Consider the following 27,987-nt stretch of genomic DNA (forward strand, 5'->3'; position numbering starts at 1 on the left):
TTCCGGCTCTACCTCAGGGATTGGCTCAAACTTCAAATCCTGAAGCCTGCTTTTCGGGTGGGGCTATTTGCTCCACCTTATTTAACCTAGTCAGGAACCTATGGAAAACAGGCTCCAGCTACCACACTGAGCATGTGTGAACTCTATAGATGATGTGTAGTGTGCTTGTGAAAGGCATGCTGGGACTTGTAGTTTTGCAGCAGCTTCCTCCAAAACCTGGGCTGATTACCCAAGCTGGGTCTTCAGTTCAGTTACACTTCCTTAATTTATCACTCATCGCTTGGCATGAGGAGGTGATTTTAGACAGTTGCAGTCTGACTACCCCCCTCAAATGTACAAGAAGACTCTCACCCCCACCACCCCCGCCCCCAGCCAAAGAATAAGGAACCCACTCACAGGGCTTTTGAGACCCAGAGAGACAACAGACGCCTTGAATGAAAACCATGAATTTAATGTGACATTGGGGGAGCCTCATCCTTCCCTTTTTACCACCCACCCATCCAGCCTTTTGTGAGTTGGGTGAGGGCTGCCCCCAGTCTCCGTCCTGCGGCTCTGGGTGCCATCCTGTTCCTTTGAGCTCAGTCAGCCTCCTGGGCTCGTCTCTCTGTGAATCTCCTGTGGGACATAGGGAGAGATATTATTCAGGCTTTGCCACAGTAGCTCCATAATTCCATTCTCCAATTTGCCACATCCTATTATTGTCCTCTAACCCCCTCACCTTCTTGCGTATTCATATAGTGCTTGCTTGCGCTCCTGCAGGCTCTCCTGCCGGGCCCAGGAAGACTTGGCAAATGTTAGGGCTGTTGGCTGAGGGGTCACCGGGCCAGAGCTGGGAAACTGAGGTGATCACAATGTCAGAGGGCTTGCGGAGTCATCATCATTAAACACGCACCGAATGCCTACTTTGCAAGAGAGGCACTATGCTAGGGTCTCAGGATCAAAAAAGAAAGGTCAGGGATAAGGGAGTATGTAGCCTGCCCCCAACTCACCCTAAGACTTGGATCTGACCATTTCCTGGGTCTCACCTTGGGGGCAGAGGCTGTGGGTAGGGACTGAGTTCCCTTGGTGATGTCTTCAGGCATGAAAGCTACGGCCCCCTCAAGCAGGTTAGTGATAGTCAAGTCTACACAGCCAGTCTTGGCTGGGGAGAAAAGAGAAGGGAGTCCACTCCCTGCTTACTTTCTTCCTTCACAACCCACTTTTCCTCCCTGTGCCCATCTCCCGGTGTGGGGCCACCCTTTCCCATACCCAGGTCTCTCTGGATGACACCCAATGGCACATGGGGCAAAACTTCCTTGACTCTCTGAGCCAGAGTTGCCAGTTGCACATCAGGAGAAGGACCAGGGGAGGGAGGGAAAGAAGGCTGGGCTGTGGAAAAAGAAAAAAAAGGAAAAAGAAATTCTGGTAAGTAGAGAACTAGAAGGAGAGGCTAACTAGCACCGGAATAGGGGAGGAATCACAGTAGGCTGGAAAAAAAAAACCCCCAAAAGCTGTAATGTATAGAGACCACATACCTGACTGGGGGCGCAATCTGGGGTGTCTTTGTCGCTTCATGTGCTCTGCTTTGTCAGCTGGAGTGAGCCGTGTCCCTGTCTGGCCCAATTCCTTGGCCACCAGCTAGGGAGAATTGGAAGACTGGAAGTGTCAAGATCTCAAGCTTTCCTCCCTCTCCTCCTAAGCAGGGACCCTGCCTCCACCCTGCCTGTGCACCCGACCACCTGTTGTACACGGAGTGCAAACTCCTCATTCGCTTCCCCTAGTTGGCGATGAACAGGACGAAGCCACCTGCAAAAAAATCAATCCAGGGCTACGTTGTGGGCACCCAGGGTAGAGGCTGTCACCATTCCCCACTTTGGTACCTCTTTGCATGGTGAGGGTGGGAAAACAGTAAATACTTTGTGTTGCCTCTGTGGTAGAACCTTGATACAAAGATCTACAAATGGACAGGGCAGAGACCACTAATTCCTTGACCTTGAGGTGAGCCTCTCCCCAGCGACCAAAATGTGAGGGCAGTTAATACCTTACTTGATACACCGTGAAAGGGACGAAAAGTGACCACAGCAGTTCTGAGACCCAGGAGGCATCTGACACCGTCTGAGGGGAGGGCATGAAGTGAGGCCTAAGCCAGGGCCAGGGATGGGAAACTTCCCCTCCAAGCCCCAGAGATTCCCTGTTCAACACACACTCACCACAGAGACCAGGGGTCTCTGAACTTGCAGGGTAAGAGGTTGTACCACATCTTGGATAGAAAATGGCCAGGAACTAGAAGAGGAAGGAGAAAGTAGGATGGGAATCCAGCCAGCCTAGTCAGCAGCTCATACCTGCCTTATAACAGGCAACTGTCAAACTCTGCAAGCACATAATTGAAAAATGAAGGGATTCAGGAGAAAGAACTAAAAGTGGACAGAAAGGAAATGAACTGGAGATGATGGGGGCTAAGGGCCGAAGAAAGTTGTAAAAACTCAAGGGCCCACAAGCTTGACCACCTACCCAGCTGGCGCCCCATACCTGTGCTAAACCCACCTGAAGCGCAGGAGCCCCTCCCGGCCATTGGTGGCCTCTTCCTCAGGGAACAGCAGCAGAGGAGTGGGGGGAAGCCTCGTGGAAGCACAGAATCTCTTGAGTGACTCCACCAACTCCCCCCGCCCATTCATCTCCATGAAGCCCCGAGACCAGCACACAAAACTGGGGGGACTATTGAGTAGAGGCTGGGAACCAGGAGAAGAGAAAGCAAGAAGAAAAAATTAAGGAAAATGAAACAAAAAAAACTGACATGTGGGGTAGAGGATCGGGGTTAGGGGTAAGGCTCAGTATCCTCCATGGGGAACGCGAGTGGGGACTGGGGGGCCTTCAGCTGGGCCCCAGGGAACCGCCTCGTGGCGCTCTCGGCCTTGCTCTCACTCACGGTGCTACAGGTGGTAAGCAAATTGACTATGTTGTGGTCGAAAGGTGTCACGTGGTTGGAAATGAGAACCCTGACACTGTGATCCCGGAGTCCGGAGTCCTCCTGCCGGGCCACCAGCCCCAGCACCGCACACATGGTCCGCACTACGAACCTGGGGACACAGGAGGTGGTGACTGTGTGTCCTCAGGCCAGACCCAGCTCTGACACTCCCCGAACGCCCACGTCGGAACCTGCGAAGGACGCTGTCTGGCAGCGCGCAGCTGACCAGGAAGACGTGGATCCCGAGAAAGAGGCGCAGGACGAGGAGGCAGAACCCGACTGGCGCGTAGAGCAGCAGCGCGAGCAGCAGGAAGCAGTCACCCGGGAGCCTGAGGGCGAGAGGCGAAGTGGTCAGGCGCCGAAGGCGGAGAGGACGCGGGGATCGGTCTCTTCCCGCCGGGTCTCTTACCGGTGCGAGTCAAAGAGCCGCTCCGGCCCCGGCCCTGAGGGAAGCTCCATAACTGCTGCTTCAGGAGCGCCCGGCCATCGCCGCCGCCATCTTCGCGCCCGGCCGCAGGGGCTCCTGGGAAGGCGGAGGCTTTGGGCATCCGCCCGGGGTGAGGGGACCCGAAGTCCTGAGGCGCGCCGGAAGGGCTAGCGGTCCCAGCATACCCCGCGGCCCCTTGGGCCGTCTCACAACTCGCGTCCCGCAGAGACCACAATTCCCGGCATTCGTGGGGCGGGGAGGAGTCGGCCTCCCGGAATCCTGGTCCCGGCGTGCACTTCTGGAGGACTTCAGGTACCGGCGTGCCCCGCGTCCTACTGTCCGCCTGCTCGCGTCCTGGGTGCCGCCTCTGAGTAGGGCGGGCGAGGAGGCAGCCAAGGCGGAGCTGATGGCTGCGCCGAGGGCGGGGCGGGGTGCAGGCTGGAGCCTTCGGGCATGGCGGGCTTTGGGGGGCATTCGCTGGGGGAGGAGACCCCGGTTGACCCCTGACCTCCGGGCCCTGCTGACGTCAGGAACTTCTGACCCCCGGGCCCGAGTGACTTATGGGACCCCCAGTCTCTGGGCCCGGTTGTCTGTTGGGGTCACTGAACCCCGAGCATTCCTGACGTCTGGGACCCCGGGTCCCCGGGCACAACTGACTGCGGTGACGCCAGATATCAGGACCCGGGAGGCCTCAGAGAACTCTGGAACCCTTTCGCGCGCGTGGCTGGCGGTGGCGCTGGGCGCTGGGGGGGCAGTGCTGTTGTTGTTGTGGGGCGGGGGTCGGGGTCCTCCGGCCGTCCTCGCCGCCGTCCCTGGTCCGCCGCCCGCTTCTCCCCGGAGTCAGTACAACTTCATCGCAGATGTGGTGGAGAAGACAGCACCTGCCGTGGTCTATATCGAGATCCTGGACCGGTAATGGTGGGGGTAGACCGGGAGGCACTGAAGCCACGGGCCGGAGGGCGGGCGGGTAGGAGGGGTCAGAGCCTCCTCTTATCTGTGCTTTCCCTCCATTTCAGGCACCCTTTCTTGGGCCGCGAAGTCCCTATCTCGAACGGCTCAGGATTCGTGGTGGCTGCCGATGGGCTCATTGTCACCAACGCCCATGTGGTGGCTGATCGGCGCAGAGTCCGTGTGAGACTGCTTAGCGGCGACACGTATGAGGCTGTGGTCACAGCTGTGGATCCCGTGGCAGACATCGCAACGCTGAGGATTCAGACTAAGGTGGGGACTGGGGTAGGCCAGGTCTGGTTGGAGCTGCTTATTTGCTCGCATCTTCAGATGACAGGTCTCTTATACCCATTCTCCCTTAGGAGCCTCTTCCCACGCTGCCTCTGGGACGCTCAGCTGATGTCCGGCAAGGGGAGTTTGTTGTTGCCATGGGAAGTCCCTTTGCACTGCAGAACACGATCACATCCGGCATTGTTAGCTCTGCTCAGCGTCCAGCCAGAGACCTGGGACTCCCCCAAACCAATGTGGAATACATTCAGACTGATGCAGCTATTGATGTGCGTCCTGACAGGAGAGAAATGACAAATGATGGGGGAGGGGGGAGAGGCTGTGTGGTACAAGCACCAACTGATATATGGTGGATGAGCCTATATAGAGCTTCGGCTGCAAAAATGTGGCCACTCATTCATGGGCTGAGAAAGAAGAGAATTTGGAGAAAGTACCTACATCCTGGTATGCCCCCAGACTTAGAATCCCCAGATCTCTTTCATGTTTTCTTCTTGTCCTGCAGTTTGGAAACTCTGGAGGTCCCCTGGTTAACCTGGTGAGTGAGACATCCTTCCTTCCAAGAATCCCTGCCCCAGGTCAGTGTGGGAAGGGTAGGTTTTCCCTAATTCAAGGATGTTTGGTTAAGTTTTTGAGCAGTTCTTTGTTGGTTATCTCTCAATATCCAACCAGGTTTCCCCAACACTTGCTGGTACTTTTGTTTGGGTGCCCCCATCCCCTACTATTTGTTTGGGCTAGGGAACTGGGGGCTGTATCCCTGCAGGATGGGGAGGTGATTGGAGTGAACACCATGAAGGTCACAGCTGGAATCTCCTTTGCCATCCCTTCTGATCGCCTTCGAGAGTTTCTGCATCGTGGGGAAAAGAAGAGTGAGCCTGGCTTATGGGGAAACGGGTTCCTTTAAAGTGGTGGAAATAGGGGAAGGGCATTCGTTGGGACTTCCTGGAGGGTGGTCTGTTGGGAGAAGAGGGCGGGGAAGGAAGGATGTAGCTGGGTGGGGCTCATTTGTCCCTCTGTCACAGATTCCTCCTCTGGAATCAGTGGGTCCCAGCGGCGCTACATTGGGGTGATGATGCTGACTCTGAGTCCCAGGTATGAGCTTTAGGGATAGTGACATGTAATGTGACCAGTGTAATCAGAGGTGAGCACCTCTATTGAGCTTTGTTCTCATTTCTGTCTTATCTAAAATGAACTGCATCACACTTGAAATAATCACAAGAGCTGTCTCCCTTCATCATCTTGACTTTCTTATCCCACTCCACTTTGTACACCTGTCACCAGATTGATTTCATCCTGTTACTGCTTTGATTTCAAGCCTTCAATCCATTAACTTGGCATTTAAGGGCCATTTTCCATCTGTCTGTAAATCAACTTTCTAGACCTGGCTGTAATACCTTCCTATATGAATACTCAGCCAACCTGATTTCCTACTCCCATGTTTTTTATTTATGCTGTTCTTGTTTTATATGGTTAATATCAGACCCATCCTTTTAGGCTCAACTTAAGTTCTTTCCCCTTAAAGCTTCTCTTAGTATTCTAGAATGACATTAGTGCTATTGATTTAACACTGTTGGTCATTTGGTGCCCTCATGTGGTGTACATCTTTTATGTACATGTTGCACTTCATTGCTAGAAGACAGAAAGTGAGTTGCCATTGTATTTTGTAGTACCTAGCGCATGTCCTGTCCATATATTTGTCAATGTGTTGATAAGAGACTTGAGGTGGAACTCAGGATGGGGAGAATGCCTGGGTTTGGCTAATAGGGTGATCTGTGTACTTGCAGCATCCTTGCTGAACTACAGCTTCGAGAACCAAGCTTTCCCGATGTTCAGCATGGTGTACTCATCCATAAAGTCATCTTGGGCTCCCCTGCACACCGGTGAGGGAGAGGCTGCAGTGTGATATGGGGATGGGCAAGGTGTGCATGTGTCCTTGAACTAGGCTTTGTACTCCTTCCTTTCTCTGTGTCCATTTTTCTCTGTAGGGCTGGTCTGCGGCCTGGTGATGTGATTTTGGCCATTGGGGAGCAGATGGTACAAAATGCTGAAGATGTTTATGAAGCTGTTCGAACCCAATCCCAGCTGGCAGTGCAGATCCGGCGGGGACGAGAAACACTGACCTTATATGTGACCCCCGAGGTCACAGAATGAATAGATCACCAAGAGTATGAGGCTCCTGCTCTGATTTCCTCCTTGCCTTCCTGGCTGAGGCTCTGAGGGCGCCGGGACACAGGGTTAAATGAACCAGTGGGGGCAGGTCCCTCCAACCACCAGCACTGACTCCTGGGCTCTGAAGAATCACAGAAACACTTTTTATATAAAATAAAATTATACCTAGCAACATATTATAGTAAAAAATGAGGTGGGAGGGCTGGATCTTTTCCCCCACCAAAAGGCTAGAGGTAAAGCTGTATCCCCCTAAACTTAGGGGAGATACTGGAGCTGACCATCCTGACCTCCTATTAAAGAAAATGAGCTGCTGACATCTTTTGTGGGCAGTTAGTCAGGTGCTGCTCTTTGTAGTGTGGTGGGCTCTGCTCTGTTCTGCTCGGTGCTGGGCCTGGGAGCAAAGATTCCCATGCTTGGCTACAGATACTGACAGCTGGCCTCTGAAGGAGGGTGAGAACTTCTGCTTGACAGTTCCACATCCATAGTGCATGGTCTGATGAGTGCGGTTGCTGACATGGGTTTCTTGGTAAGCTCCTGAGGTAATGGCAGCCTCAGACCCCTGCCATTAGGGGCCAGTGGTGGTTTGCAGAGGGTGGTGGCACTTAGATAATCTGGTTGCTGGTCTGGCCAGGGTAGCGTTCAAACCTCCTGTTGGCCTCTTCACTGAAGGCATCACCTGCAGAGTGGACAGGCAATTTGGGAGGTGCCTTGCACAGAGGGAGGGAGATAGACCCACTGTGGAGAAGGGTGGGTAGAAGTGGAGGGACTGAGAGCTCCAGAGGAGGGTGGGAAGATGCAGAAACAAGTTACGGAAAAGAGAATGAACGTCTTTCCCTCCCATCCCCTAAATCTTCCTGGGTTGCTCTTCCCATCAAATACCGATGTGGCAGTTGTGCACCCAGATTCGATGTCCATCATATTTGCAGTTACATTTCATTGCATTGTTGGTAAAGTCACTCTCTGCTACTTCAAAGTTTGGGTTGATGACAACCTGTGAGTGAGAAAAAGGCCACTTAACCCAGCGACAATCCTCAAATTCAGAGGTGTCTTTAACGCTCCCCCTACTCACCCATCTGGAAGCCCCAGACTCCAGGTACCTGCAGAATGTAGTTTCCTGGCTTCACATCCGTGATGTCAATCCACTGACAGTCAATGTCATGCCGGTAGAGATCCCAGCAACCGACAGTGATGCCTTGCTCTCCAAAGTTGGCACACTCATACCTCTTGGAGACATCTGGAGGGATTGGCATATGTCAGTGTAAGGAAAGGCTGTGCAATGGATACCATGTGGTCCACTTCGGGCCCCAACTCACCCTCCTGACACTCAGTGTCTTCGAGACAGAAACTAGCTTTGTGGCCCTCAGCCACCTTGGTGCCATTTGGGGTGAGGATATCATAGTGAGTGAAGATGTCCATACTGTGGTAATGCCTGTGGGGAGAAGGGAACTTCTGTTTCCTTCTCTGCCCCCAGAAGGTTTGCCCCATCCCCCGTGGCCTTGCCCTTCTACTTGACTCCCTACCCTCTCACCCATGGCACTCGTGCCACACCCAGGAGTGGCGCCCAGCCTTGGGCCTGAAGTCAGCTCGTCCCAGGTTGTGGATCTGGGAGGAGAATCGGAGTAGACGCCGGTGACCATAGGGCCAGTTGGCTGAGCGGGCTGAGCTGGCCAGGCAGTTTTCTTCTGCAGCACAGTACAACATATGCAGGGGCCGGTCTTCGATATAGGCGGTCTCCTGCACCAGTGCTGAGTGCAGCAGCAGATCTGATGCAGCTGCACCAAGAAAGGAAGGGGGTGTTAGAAGTCACTGCTGACTTCACAGAGAGGGGTGCTTCCATCCCTCCCCAGTGTGTAAGACTAGTTTTTTGTTTGTTTGAGATGGAGTCTCACTCTGTTGCCGAGGCTGGAATGCAGCGGCATGATCTTGGCTCACTGCAATCTCTGCCACCTGGGTTCAAGTGATTCTCCTGCCTCAGCCTCCCGAGTAGCTGGGATTAGCAGCCACTGCGCCTGGCTAATTTTTGTAGTTTTAGTAAGAGACAGGGTTTCACCATCTTGGCCAGGCTGGTCTTCTCCTGACCTCGTGATCCATCCACCTTGGCCTCCTAAAGTGCTGGGATTAAAGGCGTGAGCCACTGCACCCAGCGAAACTGGTTCTTTTATGGGGAAGGAGTGCCCCTCCAGATTACAGCCCCCTTTCCCTGCAAAGGGGTGGCCCAGACACTACCTTCCCTGACATGCATCACTCCCTCCTTCACTCACTCTCAGAACAGATGACTCCAGCAGTGAAGCGGGTCCCTGTCCTCTTGCAGGTGATGTGGGTGCCATGATGGGCACACTGATCCAGGGACAGCTCAGTCCCTGTGCAGCGCACTCCACTCATCACCACCTCTGTTATATTCCCAGAGTCCCAGTACCAGGTCTCCTGGGGACATAATGCAGATGTTTCTGTAAGGCCCAGGATCCAGCATCTTGGGCCAAGGACTCATTCCTCAGCCCTCTGCCCAAAACACAGGCTTTGAGACAACAGTCTTGGCTCCCCTCTCCTTCCCACTCACCTGCAAGCCGTGGTTGGCGTAGCCCAGACCCAGTTGCCTACAGGCCACCATGGCCTCCAGGGTCCCCCAGTCATCCCCACAGATGAGGCCCCAGCGAAGGGGCCCAGGTCCTCCTATTTGCACCTCGACTCGCCCCTCATGTTGGCTGCGGCCCCCACTGAGTCGGATCTGTAGTGACACAGAATGGAAGCGCTGGAGGAAGCTTTGGGGTGAGGTAGTGGGAGTCTAACATAGATGTGGCTGAAGCATGACTCAGAGGCACATAATGGGCTAGCAAGTGATGGGTCAGGTGGGAGCTGCAGGATGGCAGGGGCCTGGGGCAATGGGCTGGGGGCCATTGGACTGTAGATTGGAGGCCAGGCCTGGATAGGATGAAAGAGACCTCAGCCAAGGTGGAGAGGATTACTGACCCTGGTCTCTGCCCCAGTGTAAGGTAGGTTGCACCGGACCCCGGCATCCTGGCTATGTGAACAATCCTCAGCTGTGATGTTCTTATGGGGGCACTTCCAGAGGGAGAGCTCCTGTCCAGAGCAGCGAACTTCACTCAGGTGGATAGCACCCATGCCTAGGGCCAGATGGCAAAGATCAGGAAGTTGTAACTAAGCATATATTGTCTGCCCAGGGGACACCTAACCTTCCGAAGGAATATGCCCCAGGAGCATGTACCTCCTTCCCTCTCCCTCCCACCTCCATGCCACCTCACCCTGCCCCATGCGAGCGCCGCTCAGAGCTTCTCGAGCACTCCCAAAGCCCAGCTCCCGACACACCACGCTGGCTGCATGCAGGTCCCACTTGCGGTCACAGACTGTGCCCCATGTGCTGGCCTTCAGGACTTCTACCCGGCCTTCTCCAGGGTGGGCGCCGCCCTTTAGACGGACACGGGCCTATAGAAGAGAGAAGTGCCCAACAGAGGCAAATGGCAACATCTGCACGGAGGGCTAAGCAGACCTGGCAGATGAGTGAGACTTTGGTGGGAGGGAGTGGGTGGTATCAGGTCTGTGGCCCACCCCCTGGAAGGCTCCTGTCTGTCCTCAAAGGTCAGGGCTGTGCTTAGTCTGGGGTTGCCAGGCTAGGGGTTCTCCACCTGGGGTGGGAAAGGTCATAATCACTGTCTCACACACCTCCCCCTGAGGCTTCGACTGTTGTTGCTTCTTCTGGCCACTGGACGCCGCGTAGAGAGGGCCTGGCACACAGCTCACCACCGCAGGGCCCCCCCCAGGGCACCTGGCGGTGTCATTGGCACGATAGAACTCCAGGGAACAGAGGGAGAGATGGGCCTCCGTGCCCACGCACGCCACCCCATGCAGACCAAAGGAGTGTTGCTGCCGTTGGGCCAGCAGCCTAGGGGGACAGGAGTGAGGTGCAGTAGGGTAAAACAATGCTCCTGCCTCTTGGCCCCATAAACATCCTCCCACTTCATGCCTCCACCATGCCCCCCACCCTTTTGTGACCATTTATCCCCTCTTCTTCCCCCTTCCGTGTTTCCCTCGGGGATACATGGGGATTGCTGAGTTTCCAGGCTGAGGGAGCCTCAACTACCCAGATAAGAGGGGCCTTGGGGCCCTCCTGCAGTAGAACAACCCTAGGAGAAGGATGGCTAGTCTCGACTTGCCTGGAAGAAACTGTTCCAAGTGGTTTCAGGCTGCTGGCCCTAAAGGAGGCTGAGGCTAAGGCCTCAGGAAAGGGGAAACCAGGACTTTCCAGTTGGAAGAAATGGCCAGGAGGGAGTGGCTGACACAGGAAGCCTGAAAAGCCAGGGCGAGCAAGTCCTTCTGTGTTGCTGAGACTGGAATAACTGAATGAGCCAGGATGCAAAGGACTAAGGAAGTCTCCCATCTCCATGGCTCCGCAGAGGCCAGAGACTCTGCAGGACAGATTAGGAGGGGCAGATGCAGCAAGAACAGACCAGCAGGTAGACACAGGAAGAACTGGGACTGGCATATGCAAGAATGAAGATGTATAAATGCAGGACAGGTCAAAGTTTGAGGGAATAAATGACCAGAGAAAGGAGATGGATGTGAACAACAAAATGGCAGGCATCCCAGGACCTGTGCTGTGTAAGTCTTTAAAAAGGCAGCCCATGCTTCTGCAATTTCAACATAACAGTGTCCCAAAGCCATTTGAATAGGATAATGGGACTGAACTATAGATGCTAAAGCTTGGAAATGCTGCTGAGATATTTGAGAGAATGGGGGAACTTGTTTATCGATACCAATAGAACGAGAGGCTGCAGTGAGGCAAGTGCCAGAGTGAAGTACACTGTGCCCAAAACAGCTGGGTCAAGCCCGCAGAGAAAGGGAAGAAGATGAGGTCTGGTGTTGGTGGAATGGGCCTGTGAGGCTGATGTGGTCATGCATTATTGCAGTAATGTGCCCTATCTAACTTGATGTCAGAGGAAGGATGGAATATGATGACTTGAAGCCATTGGCTAGGAAGACACAGGAGGAGGAAAAGTTTATACACAAAACAGACAAAGGAAGCCTGGAGACTTTACAGAATACCTTTGGAAGCTCAGGATAAATGGATCCTGAAGATCTAAGAGATCAGGCACTCTCCCACAGTCCTGTTTGGCTGAAAGTAAAAGTCAAAGAGCCCATCACAGGAAAAAGACATCTATCTTCTAAACATCCTCATCCCCGTTGTCTACAATGAACCAAATAAAAATGGCAGTGTGTACTTTAATGTGGGGGTCAGGGAAGGCTAGAGTGTGGCCATGCTGGGCAAAGATGACCCTAAGCTAGAAGGGCACTACAAGAACATCCCCAAATTTCTGAGATCCCTTGAAACCACCAGAGAAGCTGGGGAATGAGGGCTATGAGGGGACCACTGGGTGAGACTAGAACTTGTTGAGAACAAGAGTGGAGAAACGGATGAATTCTCTATACTTCAGTCCCTCTTGAAGTTATCAGGGAGACTTTTAATGTGCCAACTGCCTTTTGAAGACAAGTTAGATGTAATCACAGGGGTTGGAAGCTTCCCACTTCGAGTTCTAAAGGAGCCCAGGAGGAAAATTAGGGAACTGGGAGCCTAATTGTGGAAAATGAGCCAGAGAGGCAGGGCTGTCAATCTGACTGCATTCCTGGTAAAGGTTCCAAAGGGGACCCTGAGTTTCACTCCATCTCGAGTAAGCTGGTAGCACTTATTTTTAACAACTAATCAAATAAAGCATTTGATTTGGGAACACTGATCCTTTAGGCAAATGTAACCTCTTACAGAAGAGGCAAGTATGGCGTCTGAAAGAGAAAAGCACCAGGTTGTCTCCTGGAACTCACAAGGGGAAGACAAGTAAACATGTGAAACGAGGTAGTCAGTGAGTGAAAAAACCAACAAATCCCAGGACAAGCATCATTCCTGAGACCAAGGTAAGGACCAGTCTTGCGTAACACTTCAGTAAATGCCCTGGAAGGTGATTTCTAAGAGCTGCTGCTGCTCCTCCTCTTGGTCAGCTCTTTCAGCCACACAGGCCTCCTGGACCCCCTCCCTCCCTGGCCACAGCCGGGTAACTCCGTGCTCCCTCTCCTTTCCACCTAACCTGAATTTTATTTACCTCTTGGTTGGCCCCCTGCCCACTCGGGGTTTGGGTTTGACTTTAAGCTTGGTGATTGGTCTGCAAAAAGGAGAAGGAAGTTGGTAGAGGTAGTGGTTACGTATGTGGTGCAGGGAAGGTACAGGGTTATTTTTCTGTTTCTGAGAAAGACCCTTTGTGGGCAGCATAGGGACGGGAAAAGTGAAGACTTTCCGCATCCATCGTCTGCCGAACACCATTGAACTGCATTTCAGGAACTCATGCTGCTCTCTGGATTCAGCAACAGTAATGGGAAATCTAGCGATGTCAACCCAGGTGGGGGAGTTGGGAGGGGGAGAAGGGAAGAGGAAAGGTGGAGAGGGGAGAGAATGGGAATGTGGGTGAACTAAGGGAGTTGATGGAGGGGGCAGGAAGGAGGAAGAATGAAGGTGGCTGAGGCTGGAATCCAAGCTATTTGGGGGACGTGTAAAGATGGGAGGCTTCTCAGCCACTCCTACATTATTTCCTCCTTGTGTTCCCTAAGATCAAAGCTTGCCCATCCCCATGCCTGCTCCCTTCACCTCCCCGCAGGAAAAGCCATTTTCCTCACATCCCTAATCCATCAGCTTGGGTTCTGGGATGGACATGGATAGGCTGCCATCCATCCATCCACCTCCTGGGGCCGCAGGGCGAGCAGGAGGTCCCGGGGCTCTTGCCCCATTACCTTCCAAGGGGCTTGGGATGTCGGGCTGAGACCTTGGCCGCTCGCTTCCTCAACTTTCTGTGAGGATAAGACAATAGTAGTCAGGGTCAGTGTAGAACCAAGTGGAAAAGCCTGGTGCAACTAGGACCAGGGGCAAGATTTCTCTTCTAGCAGTCCGAAGGCTTCCTGGTGGCAGGACATTATAACAGCAGACACTCCTGAGACTGGAGCTTTCTTTTTTCTTTTTTTTGTATTTTTAGTAGAGATGGGGTTTCACTATGTTGGCTAGGCTGGTCTTGAACTCCTGACCTTGTGATCCACCCGTCTTGGCCTCCCAAAGTGTTGAGATTACAGGCGTGAGCCACCGCGCCTGGCTGAGACCCGAGCTTTCATAGCTGCCTGGCCTCATCAGCACATGACTAGGTGGGTAAGCAGAAGTGAAGGCTGTGGACTCAGGACGGTGGCCCCGTGCCAGCACCCTCAGAAATTAGCTAGGGCAGATGGCAAGTAAGGACTCCTGGGTCCAGATGTTAGTGCTAAACCTCAGTGGAGGGTTAAGGGGAGCACCGTTAGGATTGTTAGGATTGCCAGACTGACCAGGCTAGGAGGGAGAACTAGCCTAGGGAGGCTACTGTGTCTTTTTTTCCTGGATGCTCTCTTTGAGAAAGGCTTCTGGCATTGTTCAGGCCCGAGGCTGCTGGACCAGGACCAAGAACCAAGGCTGAATATCCAAGGGCGTTAACTTGGTTTGACTGGGGAACACAGGCCAGGCTCCTTACAATGATACCACCCTTCCTGCTGAAGTTCCAATCCCATATGCTGTGGTCATTCACAAACTGAGTTCATCTCCCAAACTTACTTCCAGGGAAATAAATAATTTTTCCTTTTTTTTTTTTTTTTTGTCTTTAAGACAGGGTTACTCTGTCACCCCGGCTGCAGTGCCATGGTGCAACCATGGCTCACTGCAGCCTTATCTCCTGGGCTCAAGTGATTCTCCCACCTCAGCCTTCTGAATAGCTGGGACCACAGGTGTGCACCATCATGACTGGCTAATACTTTTTATTATTATTTTTTTTTTGTAGAAGCAGGGTCTCACTATGTTGTCCAGGCTGGTCTCATCTCAAACTTCTGAGCCCAAGCTATCCTCCTGCTTTGGCCTCCCAAAGTGCTGAGATAACAGGCATGAGCCACTGAGCCCAGCTTTAGTTGTCCTTTCTTTGAACATGTTCCTGCTCTGCTGTTTCTCTTGAGAAGTCATATTTCAACACAGTACAGCTGGCCTTCCATATCCATGGGCTCTGCATCTGTAGATTCAACCTCCATCCGTATTGAACACGTACCAACTTTTTTTCTTGTCATTATTCCCTAAGCAATAAAATATAACAACTACTTATGTAGCATTTACATTATGTTAGGTATTATAAGTAATCTAGAGATGATTTAAAGCATACAGAGGATGTGCATAGGTTATATGCAAATACTATAGCATTTTATATCAGGGACTTGAGCATCTTTGAATTGTGGTATCCTTGGGAGATCCTGGAACCAATCCCCCATGGGTACTGAGGGATGACCGTTTAATGTGTGAAGACACCTTGGGATTTAAATATATGCATGTATTTTAAACCAGTCAGAAGCTGTTTGATATTTCCTGCCTCAGCTTCTTCCTGAGGATGTACTTAATTGGTCTCTTTGTCAAAGTGTCCAAAGTGTTGGACATTCCTGGCAAAGAATATACAACTCTCAGGTCCCTTTACTGAGACATTACTAATAGTTAGACTCTTTCATCTTATAAATATGGTGGGAAATTTTTTCTCCAAATGTCTTTTTCTCAAACATGTCTAAAATGTCTAAAATGAAATACACTTGGCCTCTTCACCAATCAACCTGGAGAGATCACCTTGATCTCCAGAGTAGTACTAAAACATTTTGGTATTATCTAGAAATTTAGAAGTACCTCTTCTGTAAATTATTTAAGGACCTTATATCATCAAGTCTTTGTATTATTTATATATATATACACAGACGTATGTAATCTTTTTTTTTTTTTTTTGAGATGGAGTCTCGCTCTGTCTCCCAGGCTGGAGTGCAGTGGCGCAATCTCGGCTCACTGTAAGCTCCGCCTCCTGGGTTCATGCCATTTTCCTGCCTCAGCCTCTCTGAGTAGCTGGGACTACAGGCGCCCGCCACCACGCCTGGCTAATTTTTTGTATTTTTAGTAGAGACGGGGTTTCACCGTGGTCTCGATCTCCTGACCTCGTGATTCGCCCGTCTCGGCCTCCCAAAGGATTACAAGCGTGAGCCACCGCGCCCGGCCACATATATGTAATCTTATTTCATATTTATATAAAAGAGTTTAGACCCTTTTATCTTATAAATATTTTATATATAAAACTATATATAAGTTATGTTAAGGACTTTGTCCTTATCGAGGACCAATGCTGTTATTTGTCTTGATTTAAATTTCTTCATTCACAGATGTGTTTGTTTCCACCTACCATTTGTTCCTTCCTTCAACCATCAAACATAAAAGCCTATGTAGGCCAGGGGCAGCGGCTTATGCCTGTAATCCCAGCACTTTGGGAGGCTGAGGCAGGAGGACTGCTTGAGCCCAGAAGTTTGATACCAGCCTGGGCAACATAGTGTGACCTCGTCTCTACAAAAAATTTAAAAATTAGCCAGGTGTGGCGGCTTGAGCCTGTAGTTCCAGGTACTCAGGAGGCTGAGACAGGATGATCACTTGAGCCCAAGAGGTCGAGGTTGCAGTGAGCCATGATGGCACTACTGCACTCTGGCCTGGTCAACATAGAGAGACCCTGTCTCAAAAACAAAGAATCAAACAAACAAACAAAGAAAAAACCCCAAACAAAAACCTGTCTACATTTGCATATCCTCTTCTCATACCTTTCAACTATCTTTCTTCTCTAAGTCTACTGTCCCTAAATGTTTCTAAATTCCATCTCTTACAATTTTTCTCTGTCCTGCATACAATTTATTTTTCTCAAATGAATCCTTTTAAACATTCAAATCACTCCTACACACATACACACACACACACACACACACACCCTCTACTCATCTCTCCTCCCCTTCACAGTAACATTTTTCAAGAGCTGTCCATACTTATCATCTTTATATCCTCTCTTCCTTTTTTTTTTTTTTTGAGACAGAGTCTCGATCTGTCACTCAGGCTGGAGTGCAGTGGTACAATCTTGGCTCACTGCAACCTCTGCCTCCTGGCTCAGCAATTCTCCTGCCTCAGCCTCCCAGGTAGCTGGGATTACAGGCACGCACCACCACACCCAGCTAATTTTTGTATTTTTAGTGGAGATGGAGTTTCATCATGTTGGCCAGGCTGGTCTCAAACTCCTGACCTCAGGTGATTCACCTGCCTCAGCCTCCCAAAGTGCTGGGATTACAGGTGTGAGCCACCATGCCCAGCCTCCTCTTACTCATTCTTTAATCCACTTCCTCTGGTTTTCCCTACCTATCACTCTGCAAACTTCTGTTTTGTTAAATCCAGCAGACATTTTTCAGTCTTCATCTTAATGACCTCTCTGCAACATCTGACTGTCCTCTCTTTCCTTGGCTGCTATAACACTACAATATCCTGGTTTTATTCCTAATTCTGCTTATTATTATTATTAATTTCTGGAGTGGCTCCCCAGGGAGCAGGGCTGACTCCTAAGCAGTGTGCCCAGAGCCGCCTATTCCTAGTTCTGGTTGCTCTTTCTTGGTTTTCTCTGCAGGCTCCTCCCCTATCTGGCCATTAAAATTTGTGGAGCTCTTTCTTAGGCATTCTGTTCTCACTTCATTTAGGGCCCTCTATATGGTCTAATTCACACCTAGTGTATTCATAACCTTGTCTATTTCATTGCCTTCTTGATGTTTCTCGGTAGAGATCTGAAAGTAATCTAAAATGTAATGTAGGTCCCGAAAAAAAAAAAAAAGATAAGTATCTCAGTAAAATCCACTCCAGAAACCTAGGGGTCAATCCTGACTTCTCCCTTTCTTGGATCCCAAAGTCAATCAATAACCAAGTCCTGTCAATTTTACTTCCTAAATATCTCTCCAATCCATATTTCTTGCTCCTCTCCTGACCATTCTCAGAAACAGAGTCAAAGGCGGGGCATGGTGGCTCACAGCTGTAATCCCAGCACTTTGGGAGGCCAGGACAGGCAGATCACTTGATCTGATCCTGAGGTCAGGAGATCAAGACCAGCCTGGGCAACATGGAGAAACCCCATCTTTACTAAAAATACACAAAAATTAGCGAATTAGCTGGGCATGGTGGCGCGTGCCCGTAATCCCAGCTACTCGAGAGGCTGAGGCAGGAGAATTGCTTGAACCTGGAAGGCGGAGGTTGCAGTGAGCCAAGATTGCACCACTACACTCCAGCCTGGGTGACAAAGCAAGGCTCTGTCTCAAAAAAAAGAAAGGAAAAAAAAAAAGAAATAGATTCAAAATGATCTTTTGGAGTCACAAACCTGATCATGCCATCTCACAGCCCTCCCCATTAAAACACTTCAATGGCCGGGCGCGGTGGCTCAAGCCTGTAAGCCCAGCACTTTGGGAGGCCGAGGTGGGCGGATCACCTGAGGTCAGGAGTTCGAGACCAGCCTGGCGAGCATAGTGAACCCTCATCTTTACTAAAAATACAAAAATTAAGTGGGCGTGGTGGTGGGCACCTGTGGACCTAGCCACTCAGGAGGCTGAAGCAGAAGAATCACTTGAACCCAGGGAGGCGGAGGTTGCAGTGAGCAGAGATTGTGCCACTGCACTCCAGCCTGGGCAACAGAGCCAGACTCCCTCTCAAAAAAACAAACAAACAAAACAAACAAAAAATCCAAACGTCAAAGGCTTCCCAATCCTTTTATCGTAAGGACCTGAATCCTTATGATGGCCTATAAGGTCTTCTATGATCTACAGTCTAATAACCTCTCTTGTCATTTATTCACCTTTGTATTCTCAGCACCTTGCACAGTACTTGGCAAATAGGAGTTCAATAAACATCTGTCAAGCTGAAATGAACTAGAAGAGTGACTTCTTAAATAGCACTGAAGCTCTTAGAGCCTCAATTTCATTACCTGTAAAAGAGCAGTAAATAGTTCAGTTATCTGTACATTCTTTTCTTATTCTAAAGTTCTACAACTTTTACATGTTCTAGGGTAGAACTACCAAAACAAATTGAAAAATGATTAATACATCAGGTTTTGATTTTCTCATTCCCTAAATCTTACTGACTTCCTCTAAAAGCCAGCAGATCAATTTTCTTTTTTTTCCTAAGGAGGGGAGAGTTGTTTACAACTATCTTGCCTATCTTTCATAATTGTATCACCTTCGAGAATGCTCCCTCTGCTGGGCCTGATCTGTGAAGGATCTAGATTATAGCCCCATCACAGAATCTCCCAGGGCTCCCGCAATCTCTTTCCCCACGAAGAATGGCTTCTGTGCTTTAGTATATCTCTTTCCCCAGTCTTTATATCCCAGACTTAGTATGAGATTCCGATATGTCCAACAAATATTCCTGATCTCTAAAAATTATTTTGGCTTTGCATACCTGGGGACAATTCCTGTGTCTCAAACTTTCCAAGGACAGCCCATCTCTAAAGCTAGTTCATATTAACCTGAAGCCCAGAGATGGCTGCTGGTACCATCCTTCTCTCAGGCAGCATCGGAATCATTTTAGGTGTCTGTTCTCTATGTTCTATCAGTCATCCTACATCTATTCATTTTCCTCCATCTTTGTTTTTACCCTCCTGATAAGCTTCAATTTTAGAACAAACTCCTGACTGGTCTTACTGCATCAAGACCCTCCTCTCCTCATCTATTACTATCAGGCAAACTTTCAAAAACACTGGCTTTATTCTTGTCCCATATAAATACCTTTATTTGTAATTTTTCTATAAGGCAAAGGCCAAACTCTCCAATTTGGCACCTAAAGCATTCCATTTTCTGGCCTCCCTTTATCCAGATCTTCCACTATTTCTCAGTATAACTTACTGTCTTCCAAATATAAGCCATTCATTATCATCTCTGTTGGGGCCAACACTGACTTTCCTGTTGCTAAATCCAGCAGTTGTTTCTCAGTCCTCATGTTTTTAGGTCTGGGCAGCACTGACTTACCTGGTCACTCTCTCCTCTTTGAAGCACTTTACTTGGCTACCAGGCCACCACACTCCCCTGGTTTTCTTCCTACCTCACCTCACTGTTTGCATTCATCTTATCTTCCGACTTTTAAATATTTAGTCTCCCCAAGGTTCAGTCTCTGGGCCTCTCTCTGTCTTTTAAATTTACATTCACTTCCTTGGTATGTTGTCCAGTTTCAGGACTTTATATGTTTTACTCAACTGAACTCCAGAGTCCTATATTAAATTACCTAACTTAGCCTCGCCACTTCAATGTCTTAAAGAATCTTAAATTTAACAGGTCTAAAACCAAGTTCCTACCCTCCCCCCCCAAGCCTGTCTCCCAACAAAACACACTCTATTCACTGTTTTCCTTGTCAGGTGAGGCCAATTTCTTACTCAGCTGAGGCCAAAAACCTGGAGAGAGCCTTAACTCCTCTCTCTCACATCACACTGAATCCATCAGCAAGTCCTATTGCTCTGCCTTCAACTATCTGTAAAACTTGATCATTTTTCACCACTTTCACTGGTCACCATCACCTTTCACTTTCTTTACGTGGATTTCAGAAGACAATAACCCCGTAACTAGCCACCTGACTTCTTGCTTCTACTGCATCCCTTACAGTCTATTCCTAATAAAGCAGTGAAAGTAGTACTGAAAAAAAATGGAAGCCCGATGTCACACCTCTGCCCCAAACCCTCCAGTGGTTCCTTATCTCCCACAGAACAAAAGCCAGCCTCTCCCAGATGGCCCGCAGGATCTGGCTCCCCATTCTTTCCCGATGACCACCTACACTGCGTCTCCTACCATTTTCTTCTTTTTCACTCAGCTCCAGCCACAGTGGCCTCCAGGAGAAGGACAAGAATGCCTTATCCCATCACCCACTACACACACACACACAGCCACACACACACCCCAGAATATTTTCATTTTTGATCCCTCTTCCTGGAAATGTTTATCTAGAGGTCTGCATAGCTTGTGCCCTCACCTCCTTTAAATCTTTTCTCAAATGACACCTTCTCCAAGAGGCCTTCCTTGGCCACTTATTTATTTATTTACTTACTTAATTTATTTTTATTTTATTTTTATTTGAGACAGAGTTTTGCTCTTGTTGCCCAGGCTGGAGTGCAATGGCACGATCTCAGCTCACTGCAACCTCCACCTCCTGGGTTCAAGCGATTCTCCTGCCTCAGCCTCCCGAGTAGCTGGGATTACAGTCATGCGCCACCATACCCGGCTAGTTTTGTATTTTTAGTAGAGATGGGGTTTCTCCATGTTGGTCAGGCTGGTCTCGAACTCCTGACCTCAGGTAATCTGCCCGCCTCGGCCTCCCAAAGTGCTGGGATTACAGGTGTGAGCCACTGTGCCCGGCCTTAGTTAATTTATTTTTTGAGACAGGGTCTTGCTCTGCCACCCAGGCAGTGTAGTGGCATGATCACAGCTCACTGCAGCCTTGACCTCCTGGGCTCAAGCAATCTTCCCACCTCAGCCTCCCAAGTAGCTGGGACCACAGGCACGCACCACCATGTTCAGCTAATTTTATTTTTAAAAAATTATCTGTAGAGACAGGGTCTCATGATGTTGCCCAGGCTGATCTTGAATTCCTGGGCTCAAATAATGCCTCCACCTTGGCCTCCCAAAATGCTGGGATTATAGGTAGGCATGAGCCACGGGTAGCGTCTACAACAGTACCTGGCACATAGTAAGATCTCAGTAAATAAATATTGGGTGAATGGATCTCTACACCTTTGTTCATGCTATCTTCTTCACTGGAAATGTCTATTTAAATTCTACGCATCTTTCAGAACATGGCGTTTAAATTAGGGAAGGTAAGCAGCACAGAGAAGGAAATGCACCCCAAGATGGATGAAAGTAAAGAGGCACAGCACGTTTGTTTTAAAGTGGTTTGAGTGTCCAGGCCAGATAAAGTACCGAAAGTCTTCAGTACTGAAAGACATTTCAGATGAACCTCAGAGCCAAGGCAAAGAAAGTGTGAGCAGGTATAGAAAAGATTGGAGACTGGATAATATCCTGACTTTCAAAAGAAAAAAAAAAGGAGAAAAAGGATTCCTCAATTCCTCAATCTACACATAAGTAATATTCTAGAATAAATTATTAAATAGAAGCGTGTAAGCATTTAGGAAAAAATAAGGTGATTCTTAGAGACCTAAAAGGATTTCAGTAAAAATAGACTCAAACTACTATGATTTTCTTTTTTGACAAGATTACTAAATTGGAAGGCTGGAGAATGGCTGTGAACATAGCGTATCTGGATTTTATCAAAGACTAACAGAATCTCCCATGATTTCATTACAGATAAGAAATATATAGATAGATAAGGTGAAATGTTGGTTACATCATTGAAGTGTTCTGTTTCTTCCCAGTTGGTGGAAGGAACATATTTTACAGCTGATGATCAGAAGCTTGATGAAAATCTACAGGAACATTTTGCAAGAAGACTTAGACTTTGGTTTTAAACATTTCCACAACTTCTAGCCATTTGGATGAAGCCAGAAGGCAAAGCTGCCATGTCTGTTCAGCAGAGGAGGCTGAGGGGGAATGACAGATGGAAAGTCACATCAGGACTCAAGATAATCTCATGGGATCATCATGGCTTTTTTATGGCTTCTAAATTATGTATCAAAACAAATGTAAACGTCACCTATACCTGGGTTGGAAAGGCTGCTTTTATCAGTAGGAAGCATAGGGAAGACCTGAACTGGTTTTAAGTGATGACAAGTTCAGTATAAGCAGTGGGAAGCTGCCGCAGTAGGAAGACAGTGGAATCTGAGCACGCTTCAGTCGGGGTTGAGGATTTCTACAGTGGCTGGCCGCATCAGACCGCATCTGAAGTAGTGTGCCCGCGGAATGCTATCCGGACATCAAGAAGCCTTTCAGCAATACTGATCTAGGGAACCACTGAAGAAAGGGAGGATTTTTGGCTCGCAAAATAGATTACAGTGAGAGGGTGTAAAGATTTCCAAATAAATGCCTGGCTGCCAATGGCAGTTCCTCAAAAAGATCAAAGTAGATGTTCCAGGGAAGGGAGACTTTAGTTAAGCACAGGCAGTTCCCAGGGTGATGCGTTTCCCTGGAAGCCGGACTGGACCCCAGGGCTCCAGCGCAGGTGGAGAGGTTGGGCCTTGCCAAAAGAGATTCTGGGAAACTTCCAGGACTTCCAGGAGTCCCGAGGGCTCAAGCGTTCACACACGCGCCCCGCAACGGGGCGGCCCGGGTAGAGAGCTGGCGCGATCTCTCCTGGCGCCCTCCGGCCACCGGGCGCCGCCGTCCCCGGGCCCCCGGACCCTGGGCGCCCAGCCCGCGCGGGACACACCCAGGCGCCGCCTCCCAGGGGCGGCCGCGTCCTTGCTGAACTCGGAACTCGCTGGCCGGCAGCGACACCGCTGGAATCGCCCCCGGGCCTGGGAGTGGCCTCGCGAGGCCGGCGCGCGTCCTGGGGCCGAGGAATCCGCCTGTCCGCCCAGGCGTCGGCCACGAGAGAGCGGGAGCCTCGCTGGTTCCCATTTCAGGTACTCCCTTGGGGCACCTTTCGTGGTCCCACAAGATTTCCCAACTCTCCAGCTTTGCAACGGCCTCCATATTTTCCCGCGCGTCCCGACCCCCGGGTCCTCCCGTGCCCCGGACCTGCTCAGATGTCTCCCAAGGCTATTCATCAGGGAGCACCCCAATCCCGGCCTGCTCCGCCCGGCGCCCGCGGCTCCTCACCTGTAGAAGGCCGCGTTGACCCTCTTTTCGCTGGGGAAGCCCAGCATCCCGCAGACCACGTGGCTGTTGTGGGCGCTCCAGCCTTTGTCGCACACTTGCGACCAGCCGTCAGGAAGCTTGACTTCCACCAACCCCTCCGTCACGGGCAGGGGTCGTCTGCCCCACCCAACGGCGGGTCGAATTCGCACCTCCTCCACTTGCAGGTGATGCTCTACCTGGGGGCGGGGCCACAAGCAGGGAAAGAATCCCAGTGGCACCTTTCATGTGTCCTGCCGCCCTTAAGGAACCCTGCTTGGTGTGCCTGCTGTAAACCCAGTGGTGGGATGGGCCCGAGGCGGCGCTGAGAGAGCGGCCACGATGGCTGCAGTCCGCGGTGGGGACTCTCTTGCAGCCAGCAGCGCGTGGGATGTGCTGTGCTCCCAGAGAGGATTCAGGGCACTAGGAAGGAGCACCTCCCTGTGCCTGGAGCAGGAGGGAGCACTTCAGAGAGGAAATGGCTTTGAAGGAGGAGAAAGTCAGAAGGAAGATGTCTCAGGAAAGCAGGAACATTTGAGGAGAAGGAGAGCACCAGGTGCCCCAGGGGTGACTAGGGATGAAGCTGCAGAGGCTCATGCCAGATTTAGCCCCTTGAATGTGAATGCTAAAAACCCTGTTGGATTTTACAGCATCTGGGAGCTCTACTATTTGCTTTTCCAAGTCTCCCACCAATCCAAATGATCCCCCAGGGGTAACTACCTTCTAATGTCTCCCCTAACCACCCCACAGTCCTCTCGGCTATCCTGGGTGGTGTGTGTGTACGTCTAGGAAATGCAGACCTCAATGACGTTGGAGTCCGAGAAGCCAGGGAGGCGCTGGTCTTTGCAGATGACCCCAGCGTCCTCATCGTGCGTACAGTCACTGTTCCCCCAGCCCCGGGAGGCACATTCAGTCACACTCTGCTCGGTCCCACTGCAGCTCAAGTTGTCCAGCCAGATGCGGCCTGTGGAAGGGGAGATGAAGGGACAGAGAAGCTTGGGGAGGGAGGATGGGGGAGTAATGGGGATGTAGGGAAGAGTGAGTGCTGAGGCCTCCCACTTGGCCATGATGATCCCATCTTTCTGGTATGATAAGGGGTGGAGCAGGGACAGGGGACCCTGGCAGGGAATAGGAAGGGGACATAAGATTGGGGGAAGATTGGTGTGATCTGGGGATACTCAAGAACATGATAGGGTGAATAAAAAACCAAGAATCAACCCTGAAGTTCTGATAAGTCTCTACCCACTCATTGATAGCTACAATTAATCAGGTACCTACTATGTGCCAGGTGCTCTGCCATGGTGTGCACATATGTGATCATTCTTAGAACAGAGCTGCCAGAACACCATTTTATATAAAGAAACTGGGGTTTAGAGAAGCTGAGCAACTTGCTTAAGACCATAAAGCCAATACATGGGGGCTTAGGAGTTTGACCTATCTGTGAGGCTTGGACATCTAAGATCCTTTCATCACATCCTTGCATTCTCTCATGTGCCCGCCCTGTCTGTGCTGCCATATAGCCTCTTGTTCTTCTCTCTGTCTGAAACCTGTTTTTTTTTTTTTTTTTTTGAAACGAAGTCTTGTCCTGTTGCCTAGGCTGAAGTGCAGTGGCATGATCTCAGCTCACTGCAACCTCTGTCTCCCAGGTTCAAGCAATTCTCCTGCCTTAGCCTCCCAAGTAGCTGGGGCTACAAGCATGTGCCACCATACCCAGCTAATTTTTGTATTTGTAGTAGAGACAGGGTTTCAACCATGTTGGCCAGGCTGGTCTCGAACTCCTGACCTCAGGTGATCCACCACCTCAGCCTCCCAAAGTGCTGGGATTACAGGCGTGAGCCACTGTGCCTGGACTGAACCCTGTGGAGTATCACTGGCTTCCTCTCAGAATTGGGCGCAGCCTCAAAGGTCATCTGTCCTAGCCAATGTTCAAGGACATCTCATTCACATCCCAACAGGACTTACCCAGCTGTTGCGGAGACACCTAGCTCCTGCCCCACCAGACTGTGTAACCATCAAAGTCCTTGTGACTCTTCATGACTTTCCCCTACCACATCTGATTCAGTCCTTTGGTGCCAACCAGAAAAATCCTTCAGCCACATGACTGTCCTTCCCATATTTGAAAACAACCATTATGTCATTGCTATGCAAGGTTTTTACTTTCCATATCAATCCCCTGATTCTTCAGCAATTCCTCCTTGAAACTCGGCTTCTGAATCTTTCACATTTAGGCAGCTCTTCTTTGAAAGTATTTCCATTTTCTACTGTCCCTCTTAAAACACAGCATCTACAAATGACACTTAATTCCACAGGTGGTCTAGCCAGTGGGAACTGGGGGATCAGCTGCAGGTTGCACCTGCTTCTGTCCATCAATCCCACTGTGGGTTCATACCATGGGCGCAGTCCTAGGCCTCACCTAGGGAACTGCTCTTAAGCCTCCACCACCCACATTCATACTTGTCCTAGATTTTATACTTGTCCTTAGTACCACCTTGTTAGTTTTAGCTCTGGCCTATAACCTGATTTTGTTAGCTGCAGTGTCTGTGACCCCTTGTGACTTTGGGACATCCAGATATCATTTACCTGCTCTTAGCGTCCCATGAAACCAACTGTACTTTATTTGTACAGGGCTCACCTGTATCTGGGCTGTTTTGTGGATGGCTTTGAAGGATCATACTTTTGCAACAGAAAAGAACTTAGACGTCATCTAGTCGTTTTGCACACAGGGCATCTGAGGCTCAGAGAAAGCACTGACTAGCCTAAGGTCACACAGCTCTGGGAAGTAACTATGTTGCTTGGTTTGTCATCCATAGATTTACTCAATGCTGGCTGTTCTTGGTGTCGTGTGTCCCTATGGCTGTGCCACCCCGGTGTTCCCTTTCCCTGCACTTTGGCCACACATAGGTAATACCTAGGATATGCCTGGATCATTGCTCACCTGTTCCAGGGCCATATTTGGCACTGTGGGTCCAGCCTGTGGCCTCTGTGAAGCCCAGCTCCCGGCAGAGGACATGGGCAGCCTGCAGCGTGAAGTCATCGTCGCAGATGGTGCCCCATTCACCAGCTCGCTGTATCTCCACGCGGCCCTCGTAGGGCTTCCTGGGGAAGCCAGCCAGCCGGAACCGAAGCCCCTGGCTCCCAGCCTTCTTCTCAGGGCCCGTGGAAGGGGACGGAGACCCCAAGCACGAGCTGCACAGCAGGCACAGCAGCAGCCCCCAGGGGCTCCACTGCCAGACACTGACAGGTCGCATGGTAGGGAAGGCCTGGGTGCCCCAGAGAGAAAGTGTATTTGAGAGAAACAGATTGAGTGGGGCCCAGAGTCAGAAAGACAGGGAGAAGTCACGAAAGAAAAACAGACACTGAGTAAGACAGAGACAGCGAGAGACAACAGGAGAGAAAGAGCCCCAGGGACCAAGAGAGACAGGGAGAGAAACACATTAAATAAGGGCAGTGGCACAGGTCATAGAGGCACAGCCTGAGAGACCCAGAGATAAGAGACAGCTATGAGACACCGAGAGTCAGAGAAGGGTCAATAAAAAGAGATAGAGACTGAGCAAGAGACACGTAGAGAGGAAGACCCAGACAGACAGGATGTGAGAGGAAGGGAGACTGTGGGAATGAGAGAGAGAAAACCAGAAAGACACAGAGGAGAGAGACAACAGATAGAAAGTGATAGGGAAAGAACCAAGCACTCAGCATAGGGGAACCAAGCACACCGCGGGTGAGGAGGAGAGGGATTGACAAGAGCCAAGGGGCGGACGTGGGAGGGATCCAGATGACCCCATTTACTCAGAGGGAGGACAGACAGCTGTACTGATTGTGCAGAGAGGCACGTAAGGGGCCCTAGGCGGCCCTGGGACCACAGATCCCCTGAATGGGAGCCCAGAGTCCTAACCCAGCAGATTCCCAGGCAGGGAAGGCTGGCACCAAAGCTCGCCTGGAGAACCTGCTGCACGCCCTCCCCAATACACAGGCTCTCAGATGCCCTGCAGGGTCAAGAGGCCCAGGAGGGCCAGGCCTCAAGGCTGGGCGGGGGATGGGGTAGGGTTGTCCCAGCCTCCTGCCAACACCACCATCGCTGTCACCGGGCAACGGGAGGCCAGGCGCTATGGCTCCTCAGCCAAGGCCTTCTTTGCCTAGGGCTGAGAACAGCCCCTCTACAGCAAGCCCCCAACATGCTTCCCCCAACCCAAACAATCAATCCAACAAGGCAGCTTTGTTCTGGGGACATTTTGGCTTGGGGACCCGGGGGTAGGGCCTCCCGGAGGAGCCCCCTCCCTTAGGGCGCTCCTGGCGGCCCTGTTCGGAACACCCGTAGCCCCCGCCTCCGGTATGTGCCTCCTCTGTGTACTCTGTCTCACATGCCCTTTGACAAGAATCAAACTCTCAGTTGGGTGGCTTCCCCTCGACGCTATCCCACACCACCCGTTTTCCCTGGTCCCTCCACATCCTCTCCATCCCCTACTCGTTCCCTCTGAGGTTAGCGTGACTCCCCCTACCTTGGCCGAGCAGGACCCTAAGGGCTGGGAGAAGAGTGCTGGTTCTGGAGATCAGTCCTAGGACTTCCAGAAAAAAAAAATGC

The 27,987-nt window shown here is 50.7% G+C and overlaps 3 protein-coding genes across 8 annotated transcripts; 1 reads left to right on the forward strand and 2 right to left on the reverse strand.

Moving 5' to 3' along the window:
• Nucleotides 1-430: 430 nt before the first annotated feature.
• AUP1 (AUP1 lipid droplet regulating VLDL assembly factor) lies at nt 431-3,527 on the reverse strand. Of its 4 annotated transcripts, none has more exons than XR_001114785.2 (12): nt 3,354-3,527; nt 3,136-3,273; nt 2,906-3,056; nt 2,524-2,708; nt 2,190-2,262; nt 2,021-2,094; nt 1,719-1,785; nt 1,515-1,617; nt 1,249-1,368; nt 1,026-1,141; nt 719-899; nt 431-615 (listed from the first exon to the last, which is right to left on the reverse strand). XR_001114785.2 is itself a non-coding variant. In XM_003268704.3 (12 exons), the coding sequence occupies exons 1-12, from the start codon at nt 3,401-3,403 to the stop codon at nt 579-581; spliced, it is 1,233 nt and encodes a 410-aa protein (XP_003268752.1). In that variant the 5' UTR covers nt 3,404-3,527; the 3' UTR covers nt 431-578. The 4 variants fall into 4 exon arrangements, 2 of the variants coding, with proteins under 2 accessions (XP_003268752.1, XP_030683033.1); XR_004033267.1 differs by having other exon boundaries at nt 990-1,141; XM_003268704.3 differs by having other exon boundaries at nt 719-837.
• On the forward strand, nt 3,179-7,086 carry HTRA2 (HtrA serine peptidase 2). 2 transcript variants are annotated; one of them, XM_003268705.3, is made up of 8 exons: nt 3,179-4,283; nt 4,388-4,592; nt 4,682-4,876; nt 5,110-5,142; nt 5,368-5,473; nt 5,627-5,696; nt 6,389-6,484; nt 6,590-7,086. In XM_003268705.3, exons 1-8 carry the CDS (start codon nt 3,778-3,780, stop codon nt 6,753-6,755), a joined length of 1,377 nt encoding a protein of 458 aa, XP_003268753.1. In that variant the 5' UTR covers nt 3,179-3,777; the 3' UTR covers nt 6,756-7,086. The 2 variants fall into 2 exon arrangements, with proteins under 2 accessions (XP_003268753.1, XP_030683029.1); XM_030827169.1 differs by having other exon boundaries at nt 3,616-4,283; nt 5,110-5,473; nt 6,590-6,947.
• Nucleotides 6,894-27,984, reverse strand: LOXL3 (lysyl oxidase like 3). 2 transcript variants are annotated; one of them, XM_003268702.4, is made up of 14 exons: nt 27,905-27,984; nt 26,344-26,668; nt 24,209-24,372; nt 23,394-23,608; nt 10,452-10,671; nt 10,034-10,214; nt 9,741-9,895; nt 9,331-9,498; nt 9,035-9,197; nt 8,302-8,545; nt 8,087-8,202; nt 7,871-8,007; nt 7,653-7,764; nt 6,894-7,449 (listed from the first exon to the last, which is right to left on the reverse strand). In XM_003268702.4, the coding sequence occupies exons 2-14, from the start codon at nt 26,654-26,656 to the stop codon at nt 7,376-7,378; spliced, it is 2,262 nt and encodes a 753-aa protein (XP_003268750.1). In that variant the 5' UTR covers nt 26,657-26,668; nt 27,905-27,984; the 3' UTR covers nt 6,894-7,375. The 2 variants fall into 2 exon arrangements, with proteins under 2 accessions (XP_003268750.1, XP_012358085.1); XM_012502631.2 differs by lacking the exon at nt 27,905-27,984 and having other exon boundaries at nt 6,903-7,449; nt 26,344-27,505.
• Between the last annotated feature and the right edge of the window lie 3 nt (nt 27,985-27,987).

Source organism: Nomascus leucogenys, chromosome 14 (assembly GCF_006542625.1).
Source record: "Nomascus leucogenys isolate Asia chromosome 14, Asia_NLE_v1, whole genome shotgun sequence".
Taxonomy (NCBI): Eukaryota; Metazoa; Chordata; class Mammalia; order Primates; family Hylobatidae; genus Nomascus; species Nomascus leucogenys.

Bases quoted from the DNA above. Each gene is read 5' to 3' on its own strand.
- LOXL3 (XM_003268702.4), bottom strand. From the start codon at position 26,656: ATGCGACCTGTCAGTGTCTGGCAGTGGAGCCCCTGGGGGCTGCTGCTG. The intron at 10,215-10,451 runs GTGTGTGAGACA...TCTCTTCTATAG, and splicing joins AGTCGAAGCCTCAGGGGGAG to GCCCGTGTCCGTCTAAAGGG. The intron at 8,008-8,086 runs GTGAGTTGGGGC...CAATCCCTCCAG, and splicing joins AGACACTGAGTGTCAGGAGG to ATGTCTCCAAGAGGTATGAG.
- HTRA2 (XM_030827169.1), top strand. From the start codon at position 3,778: ATGGCTGCGCCGAGGGCGGGGCGGGGTGCAGGCTGGAGCCTTCGGGCA. The intron at 4,593-4,681 runs GTGGGGACTGGG...ATTCTCCCTTAG, and splicing joins CGCTGAGGATTCAGACTAAG to GAGCCTCTTCCCACGCTGCC. The intron at 4,877-5,109 runs GTGCGTCCTGAC...CTTGTCCTGCAG, and splicing joins AGACTGATGCAGCTATTGAT to TTTGGAAACTCTGGAGGTCC.
- AUP1 (XM_003268704.3), bottom strand. From the start codon at position 3,403: ATGGAGCTTCCCTCAGGGCCGGGGCCGGAGCGGCTCTTTGACTCGCAC. The intron at 2,095-2,189 runs GTGAGTGTGTGT...CCCTCCCCTCAG, and splicing joins AGAGACCCCTGGTCTCTGTG to ACGGTGTCAGATGCCTCCTG. The intron at 838-1,025 runs GTGAGACCCAGG...TGATCACCTCAG, and splicing joins CCACAGCCTCTGCCCCCAAG to TTTCCCAGCTCTGGCCCGGT.